This window comes from Colletotrichum higginsianum, chromosome 6 (genome assembly GCF_001672515.1).
Source record: "Colletotrichum higginsianum IMI 349063 chromosome 6, whole genome shotgun sequence".
NCBI lineage: Eukaryota > Fungi > Ascomycota > Sordariomycetes > Glomerellales > Glomerellaceae > Colletotrichum > Colletotrichum higginsianum.
In genome coordinates, this window is record NC_030959.1 from 4,348,481 (window position 1) to 4,365,865 (window position 17,385).

At 40.6% G+C, this 17,385-nt stretch overlaps 2 protein-coding genes across 2 annotated transcripts; one reads left to right on the forward strand and one right to left on the reverse strand.

Annotated features, from left to right (window-relative positions):
* Positions 1-1,494: 1,494 nt before the first annotated feature.
* Positions 1,495-2,300, forward strand: CH63R_09660 (Beta-ketoacyl synthase; the record flags this gene model as incomplete). The annotated part of the gene is given in 3 exon segments (XM_018304634.1): positions 1,495-1,593; positions 1,646-1,924; positions 1,938-2,300. 3 exon segments carry the CDS (start codon positions 1,495-1,497, stop codon positions 2,298-2,300), a joined length of 741 nt encoding a protein of 246 aa, XP_018156657.1.
* A 75-nt stretch (positions 2,301-2,375) lies between these two features.
* CH63R_09661 (C6 zinc finger domain-containing protein) lies at positions 2,376-6,085 on the reverse strand (the record flags this gene model as incomplete). The annotated part of the gene is made up of 8 exons (XM_018304635.1): positions 2,376-2,461; positions 2,534-3,504; positions 3,610-3,845; positions 3,900-4,045; positions 4,098-4,123; positions 4,514-4,598; positions 4,814-6,027; positions 6,081-6,085. The coding sequence occupies 8 exons, from the start codon at positions 6,083-6,085 to the stop codon at positions 2,376-2,378; spliced, it is 2,769 nt and encodes a 922-aa protein (XP_018156658.1).
* Between the last annotated feature and the right edge of the window lie 11,300 nt (positions 6,086-17,385).

Below are 17,385 nucleotides of genomic sequence, written 5' to 3' on the forward strand. Positions count from 1 at the left end.
GATTCAAGACGTATTAATGGGGCATCTACTGAGGTCATCAGGGACTGGTTCAAACTCCTCGCCATACCAGAGATCAAGGGCATTAAACCAGCCAATAGATACAACATGGATGAGACTGGTATCCTTGAGGGCCAAGGATCTAATGGGCTAGTGCTAGGCATGTCTGAGACGAAGTCTGTCCGCAAGAAACAGCCTGGATCAAGGGCATGGGTATCCATCATCGAATGCATCTCTGCCCTGGGCCATGCCCTTGATCCCCTCATCATATATAAGGGCAAGACAGTCCAGCAGCAGTGGTTTCCTCTAGACCTTGGCCCTTATAAAGGATGGCAGTTCACTGCAACAGAGAATGGATGGACTACAGACGACACTGCAGTTGAATGGCTGCAGAAGGTCTTCATCCCTCAGACTGTCTCCCAGGGCAAGGAGGGCAAGGAGGAGGCCAGACTGCTTGTTGTTGATGGCCATGGGAGTCACACAACGACGGAATTTATGTGGCTCTGCTATATTAATAACATCCACCTATTGTTCTTGCCACCACACACCTCCCATGTCCTCCAGCCACTTGACCAGTCAGTCTTCAGCCCTGTAAAGGCAGCCTATAGGAAGGAGCTTGGATACCTCAGTCAGTGGAATGACTCTACTATTGTAGGCAAGAGGAACTTTATAGGCTGTTATCAGAAGGCTCGTCTGGCAGGCCTGACAATGCAGAACATCAAGAGTGGATGGAAATGGACTGGACTATGGCCTGTCTCTATGGCGAAGCCTCTTATGAGCTCATTACTGCTCCCATCAACACCAGGGCCATTAGATCAGGCCTGCAAAGGGCAGTCTGGAGGCAAGGAAGCTGAGGGATGGGCATCTGCGTCATCTGCAGTGGTGTGGTCGACGCCAAGGAAGATGAAGGATCTGGCTGGCCAACTGAAGCTATTCACAGAGCTGGATAATGACGCCAGTACTCAACGCCTCCTTTTCATGAAGGTGAAAAAAGGGTTCAGTGAAAAGGCATATGAGCTGGCAACTGCCCAGCACAAGCTGGAGCTTCTGCAGGCCCAAGTGGCCAATACTGCAGTGAGGAAAAGGAAGGCAGTCCAGCTGGATCCTAACACTAAGTTTGCCACTATCTCAGACGTGCAGAAGGCGCAGGTTGAGGCTGGTGAAAAAGAGGATACTGCAGGTGAATCCAGCGAGTCTGATTTACCTAGTGAAGCTGAAGACTGTATTGTAGTGGCATCTAGAAGAGGGCAGTAATTAAGTGAAAATGGTGGTGATGTTGGAGATGGCTTCATTTTTGGGGGGGCCAGATGTGGGGGGGGGCCAGATGTGGGTATGTTGACTTAGTCGCAGAGGTGCTGCCAAGAGTGAATATCAAATGACAAACATGATTCGCAGGTTAACAAACCGCAGGACGTGGCCGACCTGCTTCTGGAGCTCATCGCCAACGAGACTGGCTGGCCAGTTGATGTTCTTGAGGACAACACTGAATTTGCAGACATGGGCGTAGACTCCCTGATGAACATTGTTCTCGTCTCCAAGATCAGGGCCGAAAAGGACATTGAGATCTTGGCGACCAAGTTCCGTCAGTGCTTCACGGTGGCCGACATCAGAAACCAGTTCGGTAGCAAACCCGCGACGCGCAAAGCAGTTGAAGCCGCTCCCGCTCCCCGCTACCGCTCCCGAGGACTCTGTCGCCGAGCACACCGACGTCCAGACAGGTCCTGAAGCTTTGCCAGACCGGCTGGAGGACGACGGTTGGGGAGACGACGACGACATGGGGACCCCGCTCACCAATGCTTCTACTCCGGTAGACATCTCCCGGCCTGATTCGACCGAAAGCGATATGTCTCTCATCGACTTCAAGGTGCCCAAGCCCATGATGAATGTGCCGCTATCGGTGATAGGCGGCGGCGTAGATGACTTCAACGTGGACGGAAAAGTATGTTGTCGAGGACTTCCTCATCCAGGGTGAAGAGAAGGAGGGCGTGCCTTACCTGTTCCTCTTCCCGGACGGCTCCGGTTTAGTCACTTCTTTCTTCCAACTGCCGGATCTGAGCACCACCAATCTCTGCGTATACGGACTGCACTCCCCGTGGGTCAAGAACCCAGAAGACTTTACGTGCACCATTGAGCAAGCGACCAACCTGTACCTGGCCGCAATCCGAGCACGCCAGCCGCGAGGCCCTTACCTCCTCGGCGGATGGTCGTCTGACTGTTATTACACCACTCGATCAGAACAAGGGGAAAATTCTCGGACGAACAATACAGAGAAAAGTTCTTTTGATTTTCATCCTCCATACTGATGCATGCAGTCGTGTTGTATCTTAACAAAAAACCCAGTGTCGCTTAGAAAGTCCTAACGTTGGATTAAGATTCTATCACACCTTGACGGCAGGAATCCATTCAACTGTTGGGTAAGAGTAAGAGCCATCCTTCATTGCCTCTGCGGGACCGTACACGCGGACTAGAGTTCAGTCAGTTAACGTAAGACTCCAGCATTGTAGGAAGATGCAGGGGAGATTGAGTTTCTACTTACAGGTGACTTGACCAGACTCCGCCACAGGTAACCAATTTCCAGTCCAGTTCGCTGGCGGAGGCAGGTTTGCGACTTGCAATAGGATCTGGAAAGCACCGTCCCCTAAAGTGGCATTGGACCCATAAACCTGCCCGCCGTTGACATATTGAATGTCTGGCGAATTGGAACCAATTGCGTATCTGCCAAGCTCGTTTGGGACAAGCTGTAGATTATCATCATAGGTTCCGATATTCCAGAAACCGGACCCAATGATGGATGGCTTGGAATCGAAGGTGATCAATACGGACGTGCTGGTATTGAAGCTGACGGTGCCACTCAAAAGTCCGTCGGGTAGTACAGCGAGCGCTTGAGTCTGTAGGTAGTAGACAGACTTTGACACCAGACTGTCGTAATTGGTCCCGAAGTTGCCTTGGAACGAAGGCTTTGGTATGGTCCAGTTCTTGCCGAGCTCCACCAAATTAGCAAGACTTGTACTGGCTGCTGTAACAGAGTTGTTGGCGATGGTGGATGCTTCTTCCAAATCGATACCGGTCTGAGGAAAATAGGTGCCGTTGATGAGACCGGCTTGGGATAGGATTCCACTAACGCGCTCGCGGTCCGAGATGGTCTGTGGGGGGTTGAAAGGGAAGAGCCTAGCTGCGAGCCTGAATTGCTCGTCGGCACCAGAGACGGAGTCAGGTATCTCCATCTTTTCCAAAGACGGTACGGCGCTGGAGGCCGTCATTTCAACTTTGACGAGCGCCATGGCATCCTGGTAAGAGCGGAGGGTGTTCAGATCTTCCGCGGTGACTTCCAAGATACCAAGCCTGGCAGCAATGGTGGCATAGGCTGTTGAAACTCGAATGGTTCCCTGGTAGTTGGAGTCATTGTCGTTGGAAAGCCCGACTGGATTATCGTAGTCCCGTAGTATACGATACTTGCCAGCTTGATGACCAAGAAGATTGCTGATCTCGCCAATAGCATTTCCATACCTGGAGAAGAGTCACTAGCGTAAGTTTTGGAAGTGAAATCAATGAAAACCATGTTCCAAAACTTCTTTAAAAAAAAAAAGAGAAAAGAAAAGGGGGAAAACTTACAAGTCATAAACCACATAGCTCCAGAATCGTTTCTGTTCAATCTCAGGAACGGTGAGAACTACGTCCGATTGGGACAAGTCCAGAACACCATATGAGTAGAGAACATCAAGATTTGGCGCGGAAACACTGTTGGTTTCCACTGTTGGAAAATCCCGAACGTTGTAAAACTCATTGACAGGGGTTGAGGAATTGAGTAACTTCATGGTTCTTGCGTTGAAGATCATGGAATAGGTAAACTGTGGCCCAAGTTAGAATTATTGAAATCCAGTGCTAGGGACAACTCAGCCTACAATGATTGACCAAGCAGCTGCTTCAAGCTCGGTCTCGACCGGTGCATCTATATCCAGGGTGACGGGCGACCCAGCATCGAAGGTAGTTGCACTGAGTTCCCGTGGCAGGAATGTTGCGACTTCACTAGAGGCGGCGGCTGGAGCAACTATAAAGTACAAGAGTGAACCTAGGGCCACCCTAACAGCCGATGATCGTACCATTGCGTTGGATTAGAAATAATAAGCTGTACAAGTAGTAGAAAAATTAAACAACAATGAGCTTGTTGAGATAGGATTGTGAGTTGAATCGATTTGTTATTCTAGGTCTTGCGACTTACAAAGTATAGTTTATATAATGACTTTTCTGTCATTCTCCTTGGCTGTGGTGGAGTGGTCAACGATCAATTTAGCTAGCCAGTGGCTATGTGAACCCGAACCCGAGGAAAACTGGGTCGCCTGAAATAACTGAGAGGGTTTATGATGGAGTCTTACTAGGGTAGGGGTCTAAGAGTCCTGTCAGGCACCATCCCCACCATTTCAAATAGGATCTTGATTAAAGTCCGGCCAGGAACACAAGGGTAATTTTCAGGCTTGATGCGTCGTATCACTAGGTTGCAGAGAAACCTACTGCGTACAGGTAGTACAAGGCTCGGATTCCAGCCCAGTTACGCCAGTGCACCATGCGCGCTGGGTGCTCCACAGCGCAGAGAGGGCGCAGTTCTGTAAGCATCCATCCTTCTTTAGTCGGGGGAGAAGACGTGGAGAGCCGCCGCACAGGACAAATTCAATGGGTGCATGGGCCGTTTGAGCTTTCTTTTCCTTGCTAGAGCCCGGCAACTAAGCTATTTAAGCCACGGTGGGAGGAAGAGGTTATGTGCCGCTCGGCTTGGCTCTTCTTGGCTCTTGGCTCGTGGCTCAACTGGGTACTTCCCTACGTATGACAGAAGCAGGCCATTCCAACAATGTTGACCAGACGGACCCTTTCAACCTCTCCTCAACAGTGGTCACGACGACATCTGCCCATCCCCTCAGAAACCAGAAGCTTTTTGACGCGTAAAAAAGCAGTACGCTGTAATAGGCAAGAATAATCAGAGCCGGACGATGGTTTCTGCGGACAAGCTCAGGAAACGCTCTGGGGGCTCGCAGTGCCCAAAGAAACACGGCAAGAAGTTCTGCCGGGACAAGAATCGCCGAGGCACGAGAAGCTTCAAGAACGCAGTCCTTGAAACTCTCGAGCAGTGTGGCTGAACTACCCTGAGGCTCTTGTCGTTGATGGGTAGTCTCCCGAACCGGCTCTAGGTTTGCCAGCTGTCCTTGAAGTCTGGTAAGTCGGTCGATGAGCTCATATAGGCCATGATGATGATGATGATGATGATGATGATGTAAGCCCGGAGTGTTTTTGTCTGATCCAGCAAAAAGACCTATCAGGGTCGGTAGGCTGCTGTCTGCGTCTGAAGCCGATAGGATGGCACCCAGGCCGGTTATAAGAGGGAAAATGTTGACCAAACGATCAAAAGCTTGGGGGATGGAACTGCCGTCTTGGCCGCTTGGAAGCGAGGCAAATGCGCAAATGACGACGAGTATTGACGAGGCATATATGGCCTTGCAGTTTTCCGGGGTTAATGTATCGACGAGCGCCTCCCGTAAGCCTACGACTGCTCGATCTTGGTGCCATGCGGCTTGGTGAAGATATGCCTGCCGTCGGTCCAGGTGGACATGGCCGAGGTGGAGGGCAGAAAACGCCAAAAGCTCATGCATCAGGAACTCGCTAGAGAGCGCCAACTGAGGCACGAGGGTCCGTAGCCTTTCGGTCGTTTCAGGAGAGTAGGAAAACGTGCGGTACGCGTCGGTAGTGTAGTGAACCATGAGTTCGACGGCAGGTAACCAGTAGCCAGGTTGCCCTGAGTCGATCCCATAAGCAGCGGTGTGCCACGGCTCCGATCTCAACGAAAGCTGCTCATCAAAGCGCCGTGTTGCACTGCCAACAACAGACGACGGAGATGCCGAGATTTCTCCAACGGATGCCAAATTCACGTGGGTCATTGCCATTGCCCAGTCCCGGCCGTCCTTCTCTTCTGTTGACTGCACCGTTTGGCGGGGTGAAGATTCTTCTTCTCCCTTGTGCTCCCCGCCTCTCGGCACGTTGTGGCTGACATGTGCAGTTGTTTCTGCAATTGACACCGCTTCAAGGCTACAGCGGACGGCATGGCGTCTACATGCTGTACACGGAACCTTCTCGTCACACTGGGTAGGATACACATATGGATTAATTGAGGAATTGAACCGCGACAGAGAGGTGGGAGGGGTGTCTGTTCAAGAACCCACCTTGACTTTCCGCTTCTTGCAGCGCCAACAACCATTCCGGGACTTGGTATGCCCTAACCTTGCCATTTCGCAATACCGACAACAGGTGATTGATTGTGCTACTAGAGTGTGTGCCGCCAGCCGCAACCGTTGCCGCAGAATAACGTGACCCGTGTATCAGGCCTCAAAGGGAATCTCCAGCCGTTGTAGGCTAATGGATGAAATGACAGGGTTCAGGAAAGGAATGTGAGCTCGTATCTGCAGTAAGTGTAGCTTTTGCGTGCAGTCATCGTAGACGAGACCTATGAGGGCTAGGGATCTCTGAGGGATGCAAAAGCCGTTTACCATCATGCGAGAGGAGGAAATCAGGGGCTGAACGAATTAAGTCAACATACCCACTTTCGGACACCCCCCACATGCGGACACCCAAAAATGCCTCATTTCCCCCTCATCACCACCACCCTCCTCCAACTTCAACCCATCACAACATTATCCTACCTTATCCAAATGGGCTCATTTTTTCAGCATACCTTCTTTTAGGTATTATGACCCAATATACCGAAGATCAGCTTCAACAGGCTCTTGAGGCTATCAGTCGTGGCCAGGCTATTAAGAGTGCATCTCGCGAGTATGGGATCCCTCGAACAACGATATATCGACGCATGACTGGTGCCCAGTCAAGGGTTATTGCCTTTGCAGATCTCCAGAGGCTTTCCCCTGACCAGGAGGCTAAGCTGGCTGAATGGGTGCGAATCCAGCATGCCCTTGGCCTTGCTCCAACTCATCAGCAGGTGAAGGTATTCGCAGAAAGGATCCTTCATGCTATGGGGGACACAGAGCCTATAGGCAAAGGATGGATCCAAGCCTTCCTCAAGAGAAACCCATCTATCAAGGTCCAGAGAAGTCGCCCTATTGACTCCAGACGTATTAATGGGGCATCTACTGAGGTCATCAGGGAATGGTTCAAACTCCTCGCCATACCAGAGGTCCAGGGCATTAAACCAGCCAATAGATATAACATGGATGAGACTGGTATCCTTGAGGGCCAGGGATCTAATGGGCTGGTGCTGGGCATGTCTGAGACGAAGTCTGTTCGCAAGAAACAGCCTGGATCAAGGGCATGGGTATCCATCATCGAATGCATCTCTGCCCTGGGCCAGAGGCTTCATCCCCTCATTATATACAAGGGCAAGACAGTCCAGCAGCAGTGGTTTCCTCTGGATCTTGGCCCTTATGAAGGATGGCTATTTACAGCAACGGAAAATGGCTGGACAACAGATGCTACTGCAGTTGAATGGCTGCAGAAGGCCTTCATCCCTCAGACTGTCCCTCAGGGCAAGGATAACAAGAAGGAGGCTAGACTATTGATCCTGGATGGGCATGGGAGTCATACAACGACAGACTTTATGTGGTTATGCTATATAAACAACATCCATCTACTATTCTTACCGCCACACACCTCCCATGTCCTCCAGCCACTTGATCAAGCAGTCTTTAGCCCTCTCAAGGCAGCCTATAGGAAGGAGCTTGGATACCTTAGTCAATGGAATGACTCTACTATTGTAGGCAAGAGGAACTTCTTAGGCTGTTATTATAAGGCTGCCCTTGCAGGTATGACGATCAAGAACATCAGAAGTGGTTGGAAATGGACAGGGTTATGGCCTGTCTCTATGGCGAAGCCTCTGATGAGCTCCCTCCTACTCCCAACAACACCAAAGCCATCAGCATCGTCAGATCAGGTCAGCAAAGGGCAGTCTAGAGGCAAGGAAGGCAGGGAAGCTGAAGGATGGGCATCTGCGTCGTCTGCAGTGGTATGGTCGACGCCAAGGAAGATGAAGGACCTGGCTGGCCAACTGAAGCTATTCACAGAGCTGGACAATGACGCCAGTACTCAACGCCTCCTTTTTATGAAGGTGAAAAAAGGCTTCAACGAGAAGGCCTATGAGCTGGCTACTGCCCAGCACAAGCTGGAGCTTCTGCAGGCCCAAGTGACTAATACTACAGTCAGAAAGAGGAAGGCAGTCCAGCTGGATCCTAACACCAAGTTTGCCACTATCTCAGACGTGCAGAAGGCGCAGGTTGAGGCTGGTGAAAAAGAGGATACTGCAGGTGAATCCAGCGAGTCTGATTTACCTAGTGAAGCTGAAGACTGTATTGTAGTGGCATCTAGAAGAGGGCAGTAATTAAGTGAAAATAGTGGTGATGTTGGAGATGGCTTCATTTTTTGGGTGTCCGCATGTGGGGGGTGTCCGAAAGTGGGTATGTTGACTTACTGCAGCTGACGTGTCTTGTGCAGTTACAAGCCTAACGCACAGGCCACACATTAGGCTGAACCCGAACCCGAGCTAAGTTGTAAGGAAATCTAGTACAGGTTTAAGGACGAAAATGAGGCGGAGTAAGACTGATTTTCTTAAAGTTTGTTTTCATCAACAGGGATCGACTCCCTTCAGGCAGTAGTAATTGCGGCTGCAGAGAGTGGCGGAGGCCTTACACGAGTATAGGGTGGAGCTACTTAGCCTAGCCAAACGTAAGAAATCTAGCATAGCCGCCGCCCTTTGCGTTAAGTGCGGACGAACATATATTACGCATAATTTATAGCTGTTCCATGCATTTACCTGCGTTTTGCAGTTAGACAGCTGACAGTGGTGTTATCTGCTAGTGGGCAGCCAAGGTTGATACTTTATAAGCGCTGTCTAGATATATGGTGATGTGGATTGAGAAACCGAAGTAAGAGTTGACAGCAACGGTGTATACATGACACTACTCCCTTTGGAAAACAGCAGAGAAGCTTGTGATCCTCAGTGTCCACGAAACCCTCGACTAATGCTTCGGCCATTCTGAGTTGTCCGCGACGACATGCAATTGTGAGCACGGTTTTCGGACTGGCTCATCCAGCCAACCACTTCTGCACTAACTCGACGTGGTTTTTGTCAACGCCACCTTCCACAGCCTCATCGCAACGAGTGCCCCGGCTGAGAGCAGTTGGCGCACCACCTCGAGTTGACCATGCTGAGCGGCGACCTTCAAAGGCGTGCCTGATGTCTCAACACAACTATCAATGACGGCACCACAGGACAGCAATAGTATTACCACATCCAAGTGGCCTTCGGCACTGGCTGCATGGAGCGGGATCGTCTCTTCAAAAACTATGTTCCTATAATTAAGTCGTTTTCTTCCTCTCACGTTAATTAACGCCCCAGATCCAATCAGTTTCAGAACTATATTGAGGTTTGGGGGCTCTCTCAGAAAGAGAATATACAACAACACTCTAACCGCAATCTCTCAAGCCATTTCCCCAGCCCCAAAAATGTGATTCAGAGACGCTTGGTAAAGAATGTTGATATCCTGCGGGAGCTTGTCTTGACAGGCTGTCACAATATCGTCTTTCACAATTTCCCGGCTTATTTTTTCGAGATGAAGTTTCGCCAACAAAAACCCTGTCCCCAACGCCACACACAGCTGCACCTTGACGACAGCCGAGCCGATGTGGGGCCTCACATCGGCCCCACATCGGCGCTTACAGACACGGATCCGGCGGCGTCGTCGTCGCTCGTCCACATCCAGCGGCACCACGACGACAGCCGAGTTCGTACGGGGAACCATGAATTTGATGACTAGGGCATTATCGACGACGACGAGATCGTCCACGGCAGCCATGTGTCCCAGGTGTCCCAAACCACGTGATTCCGAAGGACTATATTACTAGGGAGGAAGAGATTGGACTAATGGAATGCAGTGGAATGGCCCCAAGGGTAGCAACTGGAGGTGAGTCATCACTAGTGGACGTAGGTAAGCTAACTATTAGGGGGGGGGGGTAATATAACCTAACTAGGTTAAGTAACTAGCGCTAGTAGGTTAGCTAACTAATTTTCTAATTAGCTAATTAATAAGGCAGTAGGTTAAGTAACTAATTTTCTAATTAGCCTATAGGCGCACAGACTACTTACTAATTGTACTCTAATTTACTCCTATTTAAGCCCCCCTTCTATTCTAATTCCTTCTACTTTCCCTCTATAACCCCTTTAATAATAGTATACGCCCCCCCCCCCCCCCCCCCCTTCCTTCCCTTAGGGACTTAGTAAACTATTTTTTAACTAATTTTAAATTAGTTTAATTAATTTACTGCACAATACCTTCCTATAAGTAGTTAGTAAGTTATTTTAATTTAGAACTTATTTAGAATAAATTTAGAACTAATTCTAAAATAGACTAATTACTAAACTTACTATATAAGTAATTTTATTAGTAGTAAGAATAAATACTTTAAGAATCTTCCTACTTTTAAGTATAATAAAGTAAGTAATTCCTATTTAATTCCTAATTAATTCTAAACTAATTCTAAACTAATTTAGAATAGAGAGGTTAAACTTACTCTTAGTAAAGTCTACTACTATTAAATTAGTAAGGGTAATTATAATAAGTTAATTGTGCGTATATTAAGTGCAATGTATATATAATTATTCTTATATACTGCAACTGCACCCTACTACCTAATTAGGCCTTTAGTAGACTCTTTTCTAAGTACCTAAGGCTACTATAAAGCCTACTACTTAGGATGAAGCCTGCAGTAGGCCCTTTATTACTACTAAGTAGCTAGTATAGTAGCTAATATCTCCTATCTCTAATGCCCTTTGTAGTACCCTTTGTATATATTATACTCTCTAATTTAATATGCTCCCTTAGGGAAGGGCTTCTTAATAGCCTTTATAGTTTACAGCTATAAAGGGTAAAGGCCCCTTTACTCTATTACTCCTTAGGTGCGCAAGAAGGTATTTCCTATATTTATTTTTAATACTTATAGAGTGCGCAGGAAGTTATAGGCTTCCTCTATAGCCTATATATCCTCCTTTATTATTTTAGCCTCTAGTTGAGCCTTATTAGTAGCTAGATTTCTAGCATAATTACTCTTAAGAATAATCTTTTTATTAATTGTATTAAGTTATTATATAAAAGTATTGTATTTTATTATATTAAGGGCCTTTATAAGGCTGTCTACTATAAGCTCTATAAATAGAGTATATATAATATTTATATATTTTTTAGTAATTTCTTAATGCAGCTAGTAGTTGTATATATTAATATAATAGAGCTTTATATAGAGTTTTAAAAGCTTACTTATAATTAATTTAATTATTTATTAATTATTGCATTATATACGTATTATTATAGGCTTTTGCCCTTTTAAAGTGTATATTGTATATTTACTAGGCTTACTAGGGAGCTGGACTTATAAATGTAAAATTAATTAGCTTGCAAAAAGGGCTTCCTTAGTAGCCTACATAAGTGCAAAGAGCTCTACTTTAGTTATTAATATTATAATAGTATCTTACTTATTAGCCTACTATATAATAAAGCCTCTAAAAAGCTTTATAGTAAAGGCCTATAAGCTCTTTCTGCAAAGTGTATTATTACTAAAGCTTGCATTAAATACTACCTTAAGGGTATTATTTGCACTACTTAGAGTAGTACTAAAGTAAAAGTAGAGGTATTACATTTTATATAGGTATTAAAGGACTCTATTAGTAGCCTTCTAGTAGGCTTTACTTAAGTTTTAATTAAATTTTGTAAGTTTACTAGCTGCAAAAGTAATATTTAACTGCATTAATATAGTAGTATATAGAATTATACTAACTTTACATTAATATTAATTAATCTTACTAGGCTATATATTACCTTTGCGCAGTAGTAATTCCTCCTTTACTATTAGAGTATACTTATAAGAATTATCTTCTAATACATTAGTGCACATAGGAAGTAGTTTCTTATACTTCTTAGTATATACTGCCTATAAGAGCTAGAGTCTCTATATTGCGCAGTTGTAAAGAATCTTAAGGCTTAGGAATTATTAAAAGCTTTTACTACTTTTAAAGTAGTATTTACCTTAAAGGGTGCATATTTTAGCTATTACTGCAGGGTTATAAGCCTTTAGAAATACTAATATGCAATTATTAATGTAGAAGAAGAATGTAATCTGCCCTTTCTACTAGTAGTAATCTTTACTTATAATATATTAAAAGTTTTATACTAATAGCCTACTTTTTAGGTACCTTTACTATAGTAAGAGTAACTAGTGCAGACTATAGAGGGCTTTCTGCAAGTATAAGACTATACCTTATTTGCAGTATTCTAGAGGTATCTCTATATATACCTCTTTATTAATCTCTGCATATATAAATGCATTTACTGCATTATATTGCAGTAGCTTAAGGTTAAATTAAGTAGCTAAAGTTATTAGTATTTAGAATAATATACTTATAAGTATTACAGTATATATATCTTATGCATCTTTTGCCTATTAATCTCCTTATATTATAAGCCTTACTTTTACTTTTATAAAGTAGCTATACTTATTAAGCTTATATATATATACTTAATAGTAATTAAGAATTTAGTTACTGTATGTAAATACTTTAGAGACTTCTTACTACAATTGTAAGAGCTTATAATTTTATAGGTAACTCCTCTTAGTATTTTAAAAAGTACTTTTAAGTAGGTATTCTACTAGCTAAAAGTATAATATAGGAAGAGGGGGTAAGTCCTTCTAGTAAGTACTATATAAAGTAGCTACTTTAGTAATAGTTCTTACATTATTACTATACTTATAAGTATACTTAGTAGAGTATATAGGAAGCCCCTTACTATCTACCTTTACTTACTTCTAACTTAAAGGCTATACAACTGCAAGCTATTAGAGCCCTATTTTATACACTTTTAAATTGTCTACTATACTATTAAAGTATTTAATTATAAGTTAATTTATACTTACTATTAGATTTAAGTAGCTAGCCTACTTTAGTAGTATATAAGTACTATTTATTAATTATTGTATAGTCTTATATTTCTAGTGCGTGCATTCTACTAGAAATGCAGCCTTAAAGGACTTGCGTAATAGCTTTAGCTACATTTTATATATAGGAATAGTATTACTACTATCTATAAGTAGATAAGATCCCCTTTCTTACCCCCTTATACTTAGTGCAGTTATAAGTATAGTAAAGAAAAATACTCTTAGTAGTATTACTAGTAGAATTATTAATTAGAATTTTACTTTAGTATATAGTACTAGGCTAGAGGGCCTATTAGGGCAGCCTTCTTATAAGCCTTTAGACCTCTAGTCTTTATAGCTGTAAATCTCTAAGGGCCTTTTAACTTTACAATTATAAAGAGTAGAGCTACTATAGGCTACCCCCCTAGCTTACTTAGTATACTCTATAATTTTATCTACTTCTTTATTAGCTATGTGCATAAAGCTTCTCTTATGCACTCCTTTATATATAAGGTAGTTAATAGTCTACTGTATTTTATTAAAATCTAACTCTTATATACTTTTAGTAAGGCCTTTAAAATTACTATTAAAAATAGTACTTTTATTAAAAATAATATTATATATTATAAATACTTTACTATAAAGAGGGTTCTATATGCAAAAGGAGTTACTAGAGCTATAGCTAATAAGGTAACTAATTTAAGTATATAGAGTAAGCCTTTACCTGTACTATTTATAAAGCTAAGTATTTATAGTAAGTATATATACTTTGCAACTATATACTTAAAAGTATAAAAGATTAAGCTTTATATAGGGCGCCTTTTTATTAATTTAGAAGTACTTATACTACAGTTAGTATAGAGTCTTTTAACTATAGGCTACTTATAGTATACAATTATAAAAGTAGGTAGCTATAGTATATATTTTAAGCTAGAGTATATTTAGAAGGCTTATATTAATAGCTATACTATATACTCTTATTAAGATTAGGGTAGGAATATAAGATAGAATATCTTAAATAAGGATAAGATAAAAAGTAGGCAGAAAGGTTGTATATTACTTGCATGCATAAGGTCTAAAGTCTAAGGTAAATAGAGGGGGAAATTCCCTCTATTTATAATTCTGCCTAAGGGATAAAATCCTAGATTATTAATACATATTATTATATGTAAAAATACACTTATAGTATAGTGTATTTATCTAGTATATAGGGCTGAAGTCCTTAGTATAAAGGGCTAGCTTAGAATACTTCTACTAGTCTGTATGTAGACTAGTATGTCTGTAAATCCTTATATACAAGATATGCAGATAAATTATACACTATTCTATAGCTAAAATTATAAGGATTCTAAATATAAAACCTATTTACTTATATCTCTTTTAGTTATAGAGATATATGCAATTAAGCATATAAGTATTTTTATAGATAAGCTTCTTTATTCTTAGTCTCTTTACTTTATAATAGCTATAATGCACTCTATAGTACTATTTTGCACTTAAGTATTTAAGGTACTTACCTTAAAGTATATACTGTACACTTTAAGGCTTACAATAATTTTATAGTAGTAAAGGAGTTTATTATCTATTTTAATAATCTTTATACAGTAGTTATATTAAGTATTAAAGAGTATAAAGAAGTTTATAATTATTATAAGTAGTACATTTATAGTCCTTTAGTAAAAGTAAAAGTCCTAAGTAAGGCTACTACTGCAGTTAGAAAATAGTATATAGGACTTATACTCTACATAGCCTATTTTAAGATTGTAAAAGTTAATAGCTAATTAATTACTAGACTATACTTAAGTAGCTAACTCTTATAAACTTTAATAAACTATTTAATAAGCTTTACCTTAAGTGCAAGTATTGTAGTCTACTATAGTAATTTATTAGCCTTTAATACTTTAAAAGTATACTCTATAGGCTGCATTAATAATTCTTTTAAGTACTTCTAGGCCTAAGTACCTAAAGTACTTATACTAAGTAATAAAGTTACTAAGAATAGGCTTTTAGTATATAGCTATTATATATACGTATCTCTTGTACATAGGGGGTACTTTATCTAACTAAATAGCTAGTAATAGTATAGCTACTGCAAGAGTAACCTCTAAGCTAAAAAGCTAATAGTTAAATACTTATTAATTATAAATTTTATTAATATACGCAATAAAGGACTTATTCGCCCTTTATAGGCAGTTATTTCCTAAGCTATTATTCTACTAAAGTCCTTATTACTTAAGTTTCTTAAAGAATACAAGATTTATAGCTAACTTAGAGTAAAGAGTAATTTTAAATAAAGTAAGCTTTATAATACTATTACTATATACCCTTAGGTTAATTTCTATAGTCCTATATACTTTAATAGGCAGTTATTATACACTAGCCTATAGGAAGTCTCTATAGAGTGCAGCTCTTAGAGTCTTAAATTATAAAGGACTATTAAAGATATATACTATAGAGTCTAAGTCTAGTATAGTTAATTCTATAAAGTAGTATTAACTATAAGTAGTATAAAAGGACGCTAGAGATAGCTTCCCTTAGTAGCTACTATAGAGTTAGTTAAATAGATTAGCTACTTATTTAATCTATTTTAAGTACTCTATAAGCTCTAGATTACTTTAAATCTACTTATTAATAAGGGCTTAAGTTATTTAGTTAAGTAGCTTACTATCCCTTTGCAAATAAGGGAGTATATAGAAATACTTATTTATTTAGTACTATAGGCTTAAGTATAGTTAGCAACTATTAGTATACTTTATAAAGGGTATTTTAGTAGTACTTATACTAAACCTTTTGCACTTAGTATATATACTTACCTTATGTAAAGTTATAAGTAATAATAATAAAGTTAAAGTTTCTATTAGTATACTAAAATCCCTTAGTAGTTAGCTTTATTAATAACTTCTACAGCTACAGCCTTAGCTACTGTAGGCTTAGTTATTATTATTACTACATTCTTCTTAGGAGGCATTATTACTAAAATTAGTTAGGCTAAATGCACTTTATATAGCCCTTTTTATAGGCTCTATATTATCTGCAGTCTAAAGGAAGTATTTAATATTAGCTAAAATACTCCCTAATATAAGGGTATCCCTTTTAACTTTGCAAATATAGGTTTTATAGTATATATATACTTAACTTAAGATATACAATCTTGCAAAGACTATTATAAAGAGTATAAACTATAGGCTTAATATTTAAGCCTGCAGTAGGCTACTTATAGAGGCTTTATAGAGTACTCTTTCCTACTTTATAATTTATTCTTTAATGTTTTATTAATTATTAAAGTATTTTCTTATAGGTACTATTAATATAGTATTATATACAATCTGCGCATTATTTCTGCATTTAAAAGAGTATATACTAATATAGGCCTTAAGGGCTTTTATCTATTAGTTAACCTCCTTATTTAAAGTATAGTAGTAAAGCTTTAAGTTAATAAATACTATATAGTAAATTTATTCTTAAAGGTTATAGTATTATTAAAGGTACTTTTCTTGCACTCTAAGCTCTTTATTATACTCTACTTATTAAGTATAGTATAGAGTAAGATTAGAGGGTAATAGATTCTCTATTCTATATGCATGCAGTATATTATTATTAGTAAGTAGTAATAAGGTGCCTAGCTCTAAGGCTATTAGAGTAACTATTACTAAGTGCATTAACCCTACTAAGTGCATTATAACTTAGGGGTAGTTACTTAGAGAAGGCTTTCTAAGCTCTTTAAAGTATTTCTTAAGTATCTTGTGCATTTAGCGCATAGTAATTAATAGGTTAATTGCAGTCTACAGTTTATAAGCCTTTACCTTTATTTTCAGCTAATTAAACTAAAGGACCTAATTAGTAGTTATATTAAGGACTATTTTAGTAGTATTATTACTTATCTTAGTATTATTAGTACTTATAAATAGCTTTACTAAGCTTATTACTATTAGTATATAAGTATATAAGACTCTTAATTATTAAATTAGTAAGGGTAACTATAATAGGTTAATTGTGCGTATATTAAGTGTAATATATGTGTAACTATTCTTGTATACTGCAGCTGCACTCTACTACCTAACTAGGCCTTTAGTAGACCCTTTTCTAGGCGCCTAAGGCTACTATAAAGTCTACTACTTAGGACAAAGCCTGCAGTAGGCCCTTTATTACTACTAAGCAGCTAGTATAGTAGCTAATATCTCCTATCTTTAATGCCCTTTGTAGCGCCCTTTGTGTTCATTATACTCTCTAATTTAATAACTACTATTTTAGTAGAACTACTAGCTCTATTACTTATAGTAAAGTATATTAAACTAATTCTGAATTAATTTTAAACTACTCTTAAATTAATTCTAAATTAATTCTAAATAGAATAACTCATTTTCTTTAGAATTAAACTTAAAGAATTATATTTATAAGTATAAGTTGTAGAGTATTTAGATTAAAAATTAAGAACTA